The sequence below is a fragment of the Mustela putorius genome, unplaced genomic scaffold (assembly GCF_011764305.1).
Source record: "Mustela putorius furo isolate JIRA1106 unplaced genomic scaffold, ASM1176430v1.1 tig00003858_pilon_pilon_pilon, whole genome shotgun sequence".
In the NCBI taxonomy this organism is placed as follows: Eukaryota; Metazoa; Chordata; class Mammalia; order Carnivora; family Mustelidae; genus Mustela; species Mustela putorius.
Window position 1 is genome coordinate 52,317,194 of NW_025422010.1, and position 15,825 is coordinate 52,333,018.

General features: G+C 43.5%; 1 protein-coding gene across 2 annotated transcripts in view; it reads left to right on the forward strand.

Moving 5' to 3' along the window:
• The window catches only part of CDH20 (cadherin 20), a 204,938-nt gene extending 191,098 nt beyond the window's left edge, over positions 1-13,840 (forward strand). For both annotated transcript variants that reach the window (XM_004745586.3, XM_004745585.3), the window contains exons 10-12: positions 3,115-3,232; positions 7,757-8,008; positions 12,217-13,840. In XM_004745586.3, the coding sequence (XP_004745643.1) occupies positions 3,115-3,232; positions 7,757-8,008; positions 12,217-12,722 (876 nt within the window). In that variant the 3' untranslated portion in view covers positions 12,723-13,840. The remainder of the gene's footprint in view (positions 1-3,114; positions 3,233-7,756; positions 8,009-12,216) is intronic.
• Positions 13,841-15,825: the final 1,985 nt, after the last annotated feature.

Consider the following 15,825-nt stretch of genomic DNA (forward strand, 5'->3'; position numbering starts at 1 on the left):
ACATAAAATTATGCCTACATGTGAACTAAGACATGTAAGGGTCAAGATCCAGAAACAGCAATAGTTACTATGCTATGGTAGCTGAGTTTTGAATGAGGGGGTTTGAACCTGAATTTTAACAATTTTTGTTTTGTAGTATAACAATTTCATATATATATACTATATAAAGCATAACATAAAATGTTGTTTTATAAAATCTTATAACAAATATACATGATGAAGCTAATTATTAATCTACATTATAAAGAAGGTTAAAAAACAGCACATTAATTAAAGCTCCTCTCCCCCAGAAAACGAAGCACTTACTTTCTTAAAGGTCTTCAGAATAGAAGTTGCATTCTGACAGGTCAATAGCACTTTTAACTACCTATCCTGGGTTTCAGGTTTTGTTTTGTTTTGTTTTTTAAGGATTTATTTATTTATTATTTAGAAAGAGAGTATGGCTGGTATATGAAAGTGGGAGGAGGGGAGAGGGAGAGGGTGAGGTGAGAGAGAATTCCAAGTCCGCTCCCTGCTGAGCACAGAGCTTCACATATGACTCAACCTCAATACCCGAAGTTCATGACCTGAGCTGAAACCAAGAGTCAGGCACTCAACTACCTGAGCCACCCAGGTGCCCCTAACTACCTCTCTTGGTTTTGAAGCACATGCACACATCTCCCATTTCTAAATACATTCTTTTTTTTTTTTTTTTTAGGTTTTATTCATTCATTTGAGAGAAACAGATCAGGATTGGGGGTGATGTGGGGGGAGGAAGCAGGGGGGAGGGAAAGGGACAGGCAGACTCTGTACTGAAAGCAGAGACCAACACAGGACTCGATCCCAAGACCCCAAGACTGAGTCAGATGTTTAACTGACTGAGCCACTCAGACCCCAAGACTGAGTCAGATGTTTAACCAACTAAGCCACCCACCCTTCCAAATACACCTTTTAATGGCCTATCAGACAGTCCTTTACAGCACAGTTTATTTTGTGGCTTAAAGATCAGGTCATGGGCCACAAGTCTGTCACATTTATCATCCTTAGCCCAAGATACTAAAAATCCTACCCCTTGATTTCGGCTCTGGGACATACTTTAAAGGTTTTCAAAAGCACACAGCTCAGTAGGCATGTCTGGTTTATAGCGCATCAGGCCTCCTTGTGTTAGATGTGTCACATACTGTGGTCAGCTGTGTGTCTGCTGAGTCGGGAAATGTGCTGGCCTCTCAGCAAGCAGCCAAGAAGAAGGCCCATAAAGAAATCAGATGACCTACCTGGCGATGGCTGAAAGCAGAATGAAACCAGCTGAGCCAAATATTGCATGGCAAGTGGGACCGAGAATGAAATCTGACCTACCAGGAGAGTGGAGGGCAGGAGCACAGGCCATTGTGTTCCCAACTATTGCAACCAAATTTGCCATAAAAAAAAAAATCCAGACCCCAGAAACGAACCCAGCAAAGCAGTGCCTTTGCTTACTCATTCTTTAAAAACCCTGTAACTGACCCCTGATGCACTGGCAGGAGTGTCAAGTCTACAGGGCCGGTCCTCTGCCTCAAGCCCCCATCTCGCTACTATGTGTATAATTTTACAGGTCAGATATTCTGAAATGACTTACCCAACTATATACTTCATTATACACAATCACCTATTTAAAAGATTTTATTTATTATTTTTTGTCAGACAGATATCATAAGCAGGCAGAGAGGCAGGCAGGAGGTGGGGGATCAGGCTCCCCGCCGAGCAGAGAGCCCGACGTGGGTCTCAATCCCAGGACCCTGGGATTGAGCCAAAGGCAGAGGCTTTAACCCACTGAGCCACCCAGGCGCCTCCATAATCACCTATTTTTAACATTCGTCAAGAAATATGTTTCGTCAGAGCACCTGAGTGGCACAGTTGGTTAAGTGTTTGCCTTTGGCTCAAGTCATGATCCCAGGATCGTGGGATTGAGCTCCGTGTCGGGCTCCCTGCCGTGTGGGATGCCTGCTTCTCCCTCTCCCTCTGTCTACCCCTCCCCTTGCTTATGCTCTCTCTCTCACGCTGTCAAATAAATAAAATCTTTTTTTAAAAAATTTTTTAAAAAGAAATGTTTTGTCATTATGTGTGTGACACTATGGGCAAGATGGAAAGTACAGGACTTGTCTCAGGAAAGTACAGGACTTGCCTGAACCACCCAGGCACCCCTTTTGCAGCATTTTTTTTTTTTTTATCATGGCCTTCATAACCTTCATGACAAACTACTACTTTGAAAAGCACTGTGGAAAAGGCAAAGTTTGAGCCAAAAGAGCTCAGAGAAAACCATCGCTTCTTTGGTACTCCTCAACCCCAAGCTCTGCTTCTGACTCTACTCTGTTCCATACATCCCACTGTAGGTCTTGAGCTCTACACCTTTCCTAGCTCCTCTTCCCAGTCACCAAAAAGCAACAGCCCTGTGACCCAACCCCTCCATCTGTGTTCCATTAACCTGACACAGGAGATTTCTCTCCTAGGTATTGGCAATTTTTTTTTTTAATTTTATTTCTCTATTTGACAGAGAAAGAGAGACAGGGAGAGAGGGTACACAAGCAGGGGGAGTGAGAGAGGGAGAAGCAGGCCTCCTGCTGAGCTCGATCCCAGGACTCCAGGATCATGACCCAAGCTGAAGGCAGATGCTTAACAACTAAGCCACCCAGGCACCCCCTTGTATTGGTCATTTTTAAGTAGAGGCTTCTCAAAGATAGCAAAATGACCCTGAAAATATTAACCCAAATGATGAGGTTAAGTAGGTGAGGCGGGAAAATGAAAAAGTGGGAGATAAGCAGGAACCTGGAGCATCTCACAGCTCTTTAAGCCAATCTTCTATTTAGATTGCTTTAAAATGACTAGCGTTGGTGTGGGAATTTGTTACGGTGAGGCTTCACCCCAGAGGTACTCAGGTAACATTCACTATGTACCTGTCAATGTATTCAGGCCCAACAATAAAGACCAAATACAATCCTGAGTTGTGTGATGGTACGGGGTACTTTCCATAAGTTTCGAGAAGTTTCCTTCTCATCAGGGAAAACAATCCACTATTGGATTTCAGGGTTTAGGATATCGCCAAGCCCTGAAGATTATTCTTTCAACCCTGATTCATATGATTTCATGTCACTCCCACAGCTGATCCAGACAGTGAGTGCAGTGGACCAAGACGACCCACACAGTGGCCAGCACTTCTACTACAGCTTGGCTCCAGAGGCTGCTAACAACCCCAACTTCACCATTAGGGACAACCAAGGTAATGGGGGGACAGGAACCTACCAATGCTTTCTTATAGCTTGGGCTGGATACTTTTGGTCACTATACCATGCAAACAGTGTCAAAGGTCACCTGCTCTTCAGTAGCAGTGGGGACATTCAATGCTAATTTGTAATTTTTAAAAGTTTTATTTCAAAAAAAGATAAAAATTTAAATTAAAAAAAGTTTTGTTTCAACAGATCAAAGACAATGTCCTCTGCTGATTCTGAAACTTTTAGTTCATCAGTTCACAAATGTTTTAGAGTTGGCGCTGTGTGAGGCAGTGCCAGGCAAAAGCTTTCCCTCATTGCCATAGATAACAGCCATGTCTGTATGCTCTATAACTATAGGAAGAATCTGAGAAAAACGGTAGAAATTGAACTAGATAAAGAAAAAAACCTGAGGGAACATTTCTGACCAAGCATCAAAGGGGATAGCGGTGAAAAGCTCCCAGAACAAAAGGGAGAAAAGGCTAAGATGACAAAGGACAAACATAGGATCACAAAGTGTAGCTTGGCACTGAAACAACTCTATTACTTTATAATGATTTTTAAAAGACAGAGCCACGTGGGGTTTCTTATTCCAGAAAGCACTCCCCACTACAACTTGGCTGGAAGGGAATTCTAGACCCCTCTTGTGCAGTAAGCATTCTGATCAGCTAAGAAATGTATAGACCTAGCACAGTCTTCATTAGGCACAGACGGGAAAAGGAAGGACTTTTGTTCTCTCATCAAATGATTTTCAAAGAAAGATCAGGAAAAAAATCACTTAAATCTGTCAAGTGAACCCCTTCTGTTGCTAACTCTGCTACGTGCTGTCTGACCTTGGGGAGAGAGGTCATCACTTCTCTGGGCCCTACTAGCCTCATTCTTATTCCAGTTCTAAAATACTAATTGTTGGGGCACCTGGGAGGCTCAGTCTTTAAGCGGCTGCTTTCAACTCAGGTCATAATCCCAGGGTCCAGGGATGGAGCTCCCCATCAAGCCCTGCATTGGGCTCCTTGCTCAGCGGGAGGCCTGCTTCTCCCTCTCCCACTCCCCCCGGCTTGTGTTCCCTCTCTCCCTGTGCCTCCCTCTCCCCATCAAATAAGTAAAATCTTTAAAAATAAAATAAAATACTAATTGGTACTGTGTAACATCTAAACAAAGGGAAACAAAAAGTCATGATTATGCCTGCCTGGTCTTAGTCTCAAACATCACTTATTTGAGACTTAAGTATTAATTCAACCCCACATGATATTCTGCCATTAACATTTGAGACTATTAAACCTGTTTTCTTTTAAATGTAAAACATCCCTCCAAATCTTTCCTTTAACATTCTACATGTTGTCATAAAATCACTCTGATAATTCTAGAAGGGAGGGTAATACAAATCATAACAACAGAACTACAACAATTAAAAATCCTGATCTTTTTATTGGGTCAAATTTTGAGCTATTCATTTATCTGCTTCACAGGGAAATCTTTCCTACAAAAAGTAGTTCAGCCCCCTCCAGACAGGTTTCATAGTGGAAACCAGGAGCCGGGGGGGGGGGGGGAATATTACATTACACTCTTTCTTCATATTTTCACTGAAGTGTCACTCTATGCCTTCACTCTGATATTTATCAGAATCAACAAGAAAACAATATGCAGCAAAATGCCGCAAATTTTTTAAAGATGACTTTGGATACCAATTCACGGAGCCAATGCTTTAAAAAGATGGGCCACGGGAGTATGATGACTAGAAAAAGAAATGAGTCATTTCTTGGAAGGTTTTCCAAAACAAAAGTCAGCACATCTTCAGTAGAAAGGATGAACTCTTAATCTCCTCATGACAATTTATCCCATGAGTATTTTCTACGGAGGCTCATTTAAAAAATTGACCAGCATCGATTTGGTGGATCTGCTGTCAGGACCCCAACTCCCATGCCCAAAACATCTCTTTTTATAAACACCACAAGGCACTATCTCAAGTAGAGCCTTCCTTACTTTTTTTTTTTTTTAAATCCACAAAGCATTATTAAAAGGATTGTGTGTATGTAGCATTTTGCAGTTTCAGACACATTTTTCCCATACTTTTCTTTATTTGATATTTATAATAACCCTCAAAGGTTTCGATGAAGTTACTAATCCCTCTGATTCTCGTTGTCTCCGATAAGGAAAGAAGGCAAATGGGCCACAATCAGAAAGTGAGTAAGCATTATGGCTAGGACTGGAAGATGGGGCCTGTTTTAGCCACACACACACACACACACAGGCGCGCTTGAAAGAAAAAGGTTTTGTGTCACCTTGGAAACAAATACTGTTTCCAAATGGGTTACTCAAGCCCTACTCATCATATTCAACAAGAACTCTGCAAGTGGCTACTGCAAGTTGCCAGAACCCTTCCAAGACTAAAGTCAGCAAGGCAACACTCTGATCTTTTTTCTTTTTCTTTAACCTTAAATAATTCTGAGATCAAGAAACATGATGTATAGTACTTAATTAAATAATGATGTAATACTTTTATGAAATTCTGCTCTGGTGAAGCTTTCTAAAAGTCTTACAACCCAGCCTCAATTAAACTGAAAAAAGTAAAATAGATTTCTATTTGAGAAAAACTTGGTTTCTGAAAAAACAAGACTAACACTGTAAAACAGAATACTATTTAGCTACTAAATCTGGAAAAACAGAAAAATGGGTGGGTTGTACAGTAGGTAGAAATATAATCCTCAGGTGGGCAAGCAGAGGGCCTGTACCAAAGCAGGAAAGGATTTCCACTGGCTGGATAATTTTCAAGAGTTAACATCACTAGACCAAATAACAAATAACAGCAAAATGGAAGAAATGTATACTTGGAGTCCGAGAACAGAGCTCAAATCTCAGCTCTGCTACTAAGTTAGTAACTTTGAACAAATTTCATCACTTTCTCTAGGCCTTAACTCACCTGTATAAAAGGGTCAGATTATCACTATCTCATCAAATGTGAAAATGAAATGAGATGCTGTGCACTGAAGCACTCAGTAAACAATCACCAATATCGTGAAAAGGCAGGGCAAGGAGGAAGGAGAAAAGCTAACAAAGGGATAACATATCCATCAGAATAAGCTAGCCTATGCTGAGGAACAAATGACTGCAAAATTCCAGTGGTTTCACACAACTAAAATTGGTTTCTTACGCACACAAAACCAGCTGTGGATGTGAGCAGCAAGGACAGCTGGTGTCCATGCGGCTCAGTGTCCCAGGCTGCCCGGCTCTCCATCTTACACGTTCTTGTATAGTATTGCACGGAGGCAAGAGAACACAGAGAAACACGTATCAGATGTTAAATTCTTCTGCCTGGAAGTGATGCAAATTGTTTTGCTCATTTTTCATTATCAAAAGCAAATCATATAGACATGCCAAAATTAAAGAGGGCAGAAAAGTATAATCCTTTAATATGTCCAAGAAGGGAAGGAGAACCAGAAATATTGATAATAATGTTTACTTTGGTTAGGCTCTCAGAAGTTTTTGTGAAGTTCTAGACTCTTCCTTGTAAAATGTAAACCCCATGGACCTTCCCTGTTGATGTCAGCTTTGAGAGTCACTGCTTGCATGTCCTATCACATCTCTAAACTTTTCCTCTACTGAAAATGATCTGAACTTTGCAAAAAAATATATGACTTGTAATTCCAACCCACTGGAAGAAACTTGAAAACAAAGATTAAAAAAATAAAAGATCCTAGAACATTACATTAGGCAAATATAAATATAAATACAGAGACCTTTAAGAAAACACATCAAATAATTTTGCTACTTCCCTTTAAAACTGGAGGGAAAAAAACTAGTATTGCCGATCAGGAATGAATTTCTCCAAGTTCTTATTAACTCTGTCCCCTCAGACCACAAGTAAGGGGAAATAACAGGGTGTGTCACGTGATTAGGGGATTTCAAACAAGCTTCCGCTAAATGAGCAGTTTCTTCAGAAAGCACAGAAGGAGTTGGTGACCGCTTTCAGAGGTGTAAAAGAAAACAGCCAAAGACGTGACTTCCAGTGAAAGTGGCAAAAATAAGCAATCTGCCACAGCCAAGTGGGCTCCTCAGCATTCTTCTCCTGGAGGCACAAAGCAGCCGCAGGGCCTTGGAAAGCTGCTGAGCGGGGGGAACAAGCAGGGACCGCTAGTGGCCAGTGATTGTTCATTCCTATCAAGCTTTCACAGGAACATTCCAGTTAGATCTGAAGTCTAACAGTTCGCCCTTGGCACTTTATGTCACAAAGGGTAAAAAAGACTCTCAAAAAGGGTTTCTCTCTTAGGCCCCAGGGCTTTGCCTAGAAGCAGAGCAAAAAAGTCCGAGGTTTTGGAATCCACATGCTGATCCAGACAAAGCAGAGGGCACGCTGGGCAGCCCCTCCAGGGACTGTCTGCCGCTCCCTCTCCGCCCCCTTTCCGCCCTTCCCACTCCCACCCCTGCCCTCTTGCTCTCCTCAATCTAAGAGATTAATTCGCTTACTGGGTTCTTCCTTTTTCTTTCCTCTGGCTTTTCCACTCCCTTTTTCCAACTCCTACATCCCCTGTCTTCTTCAGACAACACCGCCCGGATTCTCACCAGGAGGTCTGGCTTCCGGCAGCAGGAGCAGAGCGTCTTCTACCTGCCCATCCTGATAGCGGACAGTGGGCAGCCGGCGCTGAGCAGCACGGGCACGCTGACCATCCAGGTGTGCACCTGCGGCGACGACGGCCACGTCCTCTCCTGCAGCCCCGAGGCCTACATGCTCCCTGTCAGCTTGAGCCGGGGCGCCCTCATCGCCATCCTGGCCTGCATCTTCGTCCTCTTAGGTGAGCAAGGGGCTCCCTTCTTTTCTGTGGGGTCCCGTAAGCGCTTACTTGGCTACCATTCTAACACTGCTGTTCAGAACCTGTTTTCTACACCATGCTTATTGAAAAGGTGGTAGAGTAAGGCTGGGAAAGAATAAAGAAACTGAAGGTAGGATGCCTGGGTGGCTCAGTTGGTTAAGCAACTGCCTTCAGCTCAGGCGGTGATCCCAGAGTGCCAGGATCAAGTCCCGCATCAGGATCCCAGCTCCTCGGGGAGAAGCCTACTTCTCCCTCTGACCTTTTCCTGTCTCATGTTCTCCCTCTATCTCCGTCTCTCTCTCTCCCTCTAATAAATAAATAAAATCTTTTAAATATATATATATAGAAAGAATTTATATATATATATATATTTAGAGAGAGAGAGAGAGAGGGGGAACGAACCTGAAGATAGGTCCTTCCTTCAAGGAAGTCATGGCCTCTTTGGCCAAATCAAAGCAAATACATTTATCAAGCATCTGCTATGGGCCAGGGTACCATTCCAGGTGCTGGGATTAATAAGACAGACACATCCCAGCCTTCACAAAGCTTACTTCAGAGCAAAGCAAGTTCATTTTGACACCACAGAATCAACACGACAATTTGGGGCAGGATATGATAAACACCTCTTCTGACCCCTTCATTTCACATAAGTAGTAGCTAAATCACAAAGAGAGAGTGACAGGCCCAAGGCAAAATGTCAGAGGCAGAGGCAGAAGCGAAATGCAGACGACCCTGCACTATTCATCCCTGTATCTGAGTGTCAAGGCTCTTTTCCTAAGTGTTCATCCCCCAAATTCTGGAGGTGGTAGGTGTTAAGGAGAAGAGAAGAAGGACAGGGTATCCTGAAGGGACAGGAGACAAGGCTGGGTGCCATTTTATAGAAGGTGGTCAGGGAAGGCCTCCCTGATAAGACCTTTGAACAGATACTTGAAAGAAGTGAGAGTGAACCCCGTGGCTCTCTGGGGGAATAAGCTATTTGGGGGCATTAGCACCCCTCCAAGGCACTGTGGCCATCTAACAAGGAGCAGTGACTACACAGGATCAGCGTGCCACTGCTGGTGACATAAAAAGGTGCGATGACAGGCTGGTGGGAGAGCACAGGTGAGGGAGAGGATCCTTTCTTCCTCTGCTCAAATCATACAGGCAGCCACTCACCTCCTTGCTCATAAATAAGGCTATTCGAGCAACTGTTTTTGAACTCAACACTCAAAAGCCAACAATAAAACACCTAAACTAACTCTAAAAATGACAAAAATATCTGTCCATATATCCCAACTCTTCTGATTAAGTAATTCATTGCACACATATTTTGCTTAGAAAAAAAACAGACTTAGATAGTAATATCATCTAATACGAAAGAAACCCTACCGTTCTATGAGGGAAAAGAATACAGCGCTGGGGATTTAAGTGAGAACAGACATGTGGAGATCCACGTAACCCCCTGGCCCCAGGTTTACCTATAAACCAAGAAACGGAGTCAAACCGAAGACAGAACGTCCTGACTACAAAACGTCAGCCCTTCATTGAATTTCTAGGTAGGTCTGTGGAATATGCCTCTCAGAAAACATTTGCAAATACCACATGTGGTTTGATTTTGTTGTTTTAGTTCAGGGCTACATGAGAAGTAATATAAATTAAGTAACTTTTCTAAATCCTCTGACCCCTAGATCAGAGAGTTGTTACGATTTCTGGGCCGGGTCGGCACTAACACCCTCCTGCAATTCCCCGAGTGTCCACAAGATGGCAATGGGAGTCCTTGAGTGTAGGACAGGATAACCTACAAGAAGCCATCGAAGAAACTTGCTGGCGGGAGAAATTTCCAGCCTGCCTATTCCTACTCCTATCTTTGGAAAATGTCCACATTATAAGTTCACCCTTGCCCACAAAGAATAGAAAAAGCCATCATTACAGAAAGACCGATTTTAAAAGACTGGCACAGAGATAGTCTCAAGCTAGAAATGGTGTGCAAGGAACAATTTACACTGTGCCTCCAAACCCACTATGTCTTATCTTCTGAACTGTACAGAATAAACGGGTAGTTTTCACAAGCTAAACTGAGCAGAGATTTATATGCAACTTTAGATAAAATCCTCAGTTTTAGGCACTCTTATTTCTAAGAATGCGTATCCTAAATAAAACTTAATTCATAAAACTGAGTAAGACCGTAGTGGATTTGCCAACAAAATACTACATTTTACGGACAATTAAATAAATTTACTAATTTCAACTTTATAGTATTTTTTTTCCATGTCTCTAGTATAGATCTAATTCCTAGAAAAATCTCATGGGCCCTATGAACTGTGCTTGAAATACCTAAAGATCCTCTTCTGTCAGGGAAATCTTTCAGTTGAATAGGACCATGTTTCCCAGAATCTGATTTTCAGGGCATTATCTGATACTTGTTATTTAAATCAGATTATCTAAAAAATACATTTGTATCTTATTTTGTAAGATAAAGATATTTGTAAGGTAAATATAAGATCAATCAATTCGATAAGCTGCCTAATTCTCTAACATCAGAATTCCTTCCAGCAGATATCCAAGACTTTTCTAATTTTGCTTCCTAGCATTTTCTTAAATACCACCCCTACCATTCCAGGATCATCTGTGTGAACGTTTTTCAGTCCTTTGGGAAGAATTACCCAGCCAGCCCTGCCTCTGAAATCTCTTTGCAACACATATAACCCTATGATAGTCCTTCTCACTGCCTGACTAGTATAAATCATCTATATTTCCTTAGATTACAAGTTTATAAGACCAAAAATCATGTCATATCAATGTTGTTTCTCTACTGTTTTGCATAGTACATAAAAAATATGAGTTTAGCACTTGTTCACTGAGCCCCACGAACACATAATGTTCATTTAGAATCATCCCATTTACCCAGCTCTACATCCAACCAGCTCACACACCCGCCTCCCACACCCACTTTAAGCCCCCACTTCTTCAGAGCCCTATTAGACCACTCCTCTGAAATCCCGCAATCAGGTAGTCCATAAGTCGGATTTTGGCACACACAGAAAATATACAAGAGTATGTCATTGTTTCCTGTGTTTGCCTTTTGTCACCCTAGCTATTTGGGAAACTATTAGGCATTAACATCATTTTAACTGCAATTTACAAAAAGCCCATTCTACATCCAAATGTTTTAAATCATTACCATGAATTTTTTAAGTCAGTTCATAATTTTACTAGGCATACGACTGAACTCCATTTTTCTTCCCCTTGGTAAACTGCAGTTTCATTTTGTAGTGTTGTCAAGCTGTTACCGTTCACCAGCTATAACAAAGCACATCAGGAAAAAAAAAAAAAATCAATAGCAGTTCTACAGCTAAAACCTCAACACACTTCCTGGAAAACATTTTCAGTCACAGAGATAAACAGTTCAATGGGATTATCTCTATCTCTCCTTTAAACCACAGTGAACACATCCTGGGGGGGGGGGGACCACATTTATTGGGATAAAATTTTATCCAAATCTGCAAGGGCACCTCTAACAGTGTGGTGTTTCTTTGATAACATGCGGAATTACATAAAATGTCACTGCTAGTTCTTTTCCTTCCATGAACATCCCTGGGTCCAGACAGTCACCACTACCTCTCTAACAGAAGGCTTTCCGAGGAATCGGAGTTTATTGGAGCAATAAGCAATAAGGAATCACTTATTTTTTTTTTAAAGAGATACGGAAAGACTAAGACTTGGGTTCATACTTAGCCTTTATGTCCCTATGCATATGTACTAATACGTGATTCTATTTGCAGAGTGAAATCCTACTAAGATCCTAATGTCAAAAAAAAACAAAACAAAAAAAGGGGGAGGGGGGCTTCTGCCTACGTAATAAGATTCCCACATTATCAGAAATGTATATTTGTCCTTACACGGTCAGAAGACACTGTCTGAGCCTTAGCATAGATTCCACGGAGGCCGTAGAGCTTACTGGGATTTAATTCGGGGGTGGCCGGCCACCACCTGCAAGAAAGAGAGGGCTTCACCTGCCTACAAACCCCCAGTGCGACCGCGCAGAATGAGTGAGGAGGCCGACCCTGAGGTCCAGAACATCCGAATGCCGTCTCTGGGCTCAGCGCTCAAAGACCCCGTCCCATACCTGTGGTTCCCCGGGGCCCCCTGCCGTCACGGCCCCCGCAGCCGGGTCTCCGGGGTCAAGAGCCTGTCCTCTTTGTCTCCGGCAGTGCTGGTGCTGCTCATCCTGTCCATGAGGCGGCACCGGAAACAGCCGTACATCATCGACGACGAGGAGAACATCCACGAGAACATCGTCCGCTACGACGACGAGGGCGGCGGCGAGGAGGACACCGAGGCCTTTGACATCGCGGCCATGTGGAACCCCCGGGAGGCGCAGGGGGGAGGCGCCCCCAAGACGCGGCAGGACATGCTGCCCGAGATCGAGAGCCTCTCCCGCTACGTGCCTCAGACGTGCGCCGTGAACAGCACGGTCCACAGCTACGTGCTGGCCAAGCTCTACGAGGCCGACATGGACCTGTGGGCCCCGCCCTTCGACTCCCTCCAGACCTACATGTTCGAGGGGGACGGCTCCGTGGCCGGGTCGCTGAGCTCCCTGCAGTCGGCCACGTCGGACTCGGAGCAAAGCTTCGACTTCTTGAGGGACTGGGGGCCCCGCTTCCGGAAGCTGGCGGAGCTCTACGGGGCGTCGGAGGGGCCCGCGCCGCTGTGGTGACGGAAGCCGGGAGGCAGGCGCGCGTCCAAACGCGGACGTTCTGGGCGGCCGCGCAGCCGCGGTGCAGCCGACCACGACCACGCGAGCGAGCAGTACTGTGCCGGAGAGTGAGAGGGTGAGCGGCGGCGGAGAGAGCTCTCTCTGGATCAGCTTTACTTGGTTACGTGAAGTTAAGCAGTCGCAAGGAAACACGGGAAGAAGCGGGGGCAGAAACTCCAATATCCTTTCGTTCCTTTTTTCTTTTTCATTTTTGCGACACCGCCTTCAAGGGCTTGGCGTCCGAGGTCAAGTGATGGCGAGCTTGGCCTTTCTCTCCCATTCGCCAAGGCCTTTGTCGCTTTGTCACTCTGCCACCACTGAAGAGTTTCCGGTCTTACCTACGCAGGTGGCAACCGAAGGGAAGTCTGACTCTCATATCCTTTTTCCTTTTTCCTCCCTTTTTGAAAAAATTTTTATCTTACTTTGTTCTCCATTTAAGGGTTTTGCTGGCTCATCAGACCGCACAAACCAACCCACACAAAAGAACGCTGAAAAATTGTTACTCGGTGAAATTAACCTACTTGTCCTGGGATGGATGGAATTTCTTTTAACCCTTTTGAGACGAGGTTAAGGCGAATCAGCCTTGCATGACGGGTGGGTGGGGGATGGGAGAAGGAAGAGGCATTGACTTTGTGCTCAAGTTTAACGGCTGAACCAAGAGTTGCTGGCATTACAGCGAAACCAAGGGCATCAAGTTAAGAGTGCTCTGTTCTCTCGGCTCTTGAACTGTGCCCCTGCAAAATTGTTCAGAACAAAACCAGAAAATCTGCCTCTTTTGCACTGTAGATGTCTCTTCCATGTGCCAAATGTGAAGATTAGATGCTACAAATGAAAGCCAAATAAAAAGAAGTATCTGATAAAAGCATGGGTTAGAGGGCTTTCCTAATCTGTGTGAGGTCAATCCAAGGGATGTTTACATACTGTAGATAACCTACTTGAACAAAAATCAGTATTATAGAGAATAAATGGATGTAAGAAAATTACATGTATAAGTTTTGTATATTTGTTAATAATTTTGGTAATAAATATGATGTACTGCATCTCAGTACCCTAGCACTTCTTTTAATAAAAGTTAAATAGAAGGGAAAGTCTATTGCACATTTGTTTAATTGCAGAGCACGAAGATGGCCTTGTGATCTTGACCTAGCCTCAGGTTCCTGGGGCTGGAGCTGATTCATCAGGCAAAGGCACCAAGGGAGTAGTATGACACTGTGCATTCTTTTCCAGTCACTGAACACATGAATATTGTGGTTCCAGCTGTTAAACGTTTCGTGAGCACTCTTCATCCCCTCCATCTCTGAAAAGAGTAAAGGATGGTTTGATGATATCAATCAAGGTGAATCACGCCCCAAATTTTTCATTTTGTGAGAGGGTTTTCCACATAGCCACCAAGGAGACAGGCCACTCTCCTACTTCTATCTCTGTTCTATTGGCAAATCAACTATGTACAAACGAATACAAATATATATCAAATCTGTACAGCTCACCAAGACTGGATGAGTTCACAGAAGGCAGGGACCATATATTTTATTCATCTTTCCTTGCCCCACAATTGATTGTAAACAAATTAGTTTTGTGTGGGTCTTGTTTATAAAAATGGTTCTCAAGTTTTGATGGGTTCAGAATCTCCTGGAACACTTGTTCAACAATAGCTTGTTGGGCCCTACCCCCATGCAGTTTCCAATTCAGCTGATCCGGAACAATTTGCATTTCTAACAGGTTTCTAGGTGGTGCAGATGCCCCTGGCCCATGGGTCAGTCAGACTTTGAGAAGCTCTGCTGTAGGGCCCCTCTCTCTCAAACACAAGAAGATTAGATTATCAGCCCACTTACACTGAGGCCCATCTTTTCCAGTATGAAGGATAGTTTTGCAGAAGTGTGCAAGAAGACTGACAAACATCCAGGAGCCCGAAGGATATGTTTTATGGTCTATCACATGGTATACTAACAGCCAAGAAAATTCTTATCATCAGACATCAGTAGACTAACCCTTTCTTCCCATCAAAGGCAGCTCTCACACATCCTCTATGAGTAAAGTATGATATAACCAAAGATAAGAATAAGCAAAGAAATAGGGGCGCCTGGGTGGCTCAGTGGGTCCAGCCTCTGCCTTCGGTTCAGGTCATGATCTCGGGGTCCTGGGATCAAGCCCCACATCGGGCTCTCCATTCAGCAGGGAGCCTGTCTTCCCCGCTCTCTCTGCCTGCCTCTCTGTCTACTTGTGATCTCTCTCTCTCCTTGTCAAATAAATAAACAAAATCTTTAAAAAAAAAAAAGAATCAAAGAAATAAAGAAAGCTATGAACTAGTCCAAACCAGCCTCTACAACTACCAGTTACTTGAATGTGAGCAAATTAACCCCTATAACATTTTCCTTTCTGTCACGAGCCCTGAGGATAATTTTGTGACTATTTTCCTTTGTATTGCATGTGTTAAGAACTGGGAACAGCTGTTATCCTAACCACAGGAGGTTATCATGCCCCACATCCTGCAAATGTGGTACCCATGATACTGGGCATGAAGTGATTAAACAATCTCCCAGAGCTTCTGGTCCCTGGGAGGATGTTTAATGGTGTGATACAGGAAGTGTGAGAGAAGTACAGGGTGAGAGCTCCATTTCAGCTCACATTTTAAGCTGAAAGAGATTCTTCCTCCAAATCAGTTTTAAAATTCCCTTTCCATGGCCACAGTTTACCAGAAAGGCTTTTCCCTCTGAAAAGAAAACATTAGCACCACCAGACAGAAGGCAGAATGGAATTAGGTTAGGCAAGAGTGCTGTAGAATTATTCAGCCATTGCTTTGTTAACAGGTAAAAGAGCTAGCCTATAATTTACATGTTGGGGGGAAACGGGAGCATCAGTAGGAATCAATTAATAAGACTGTCGGAAACTATTCCGGAACAAGAACACAAGCAGATAAAAATGATCAGTGAATTTTCTGAAACAAAAAAGCAGAATATCTCAACATGGCAGATGGCAAAGACAAAGATGGAATGGTACACACACACACACACACAAATCCTGGAATCAAAATTCAGACAAGTCCCAATCCGTGCAGGCACACTGA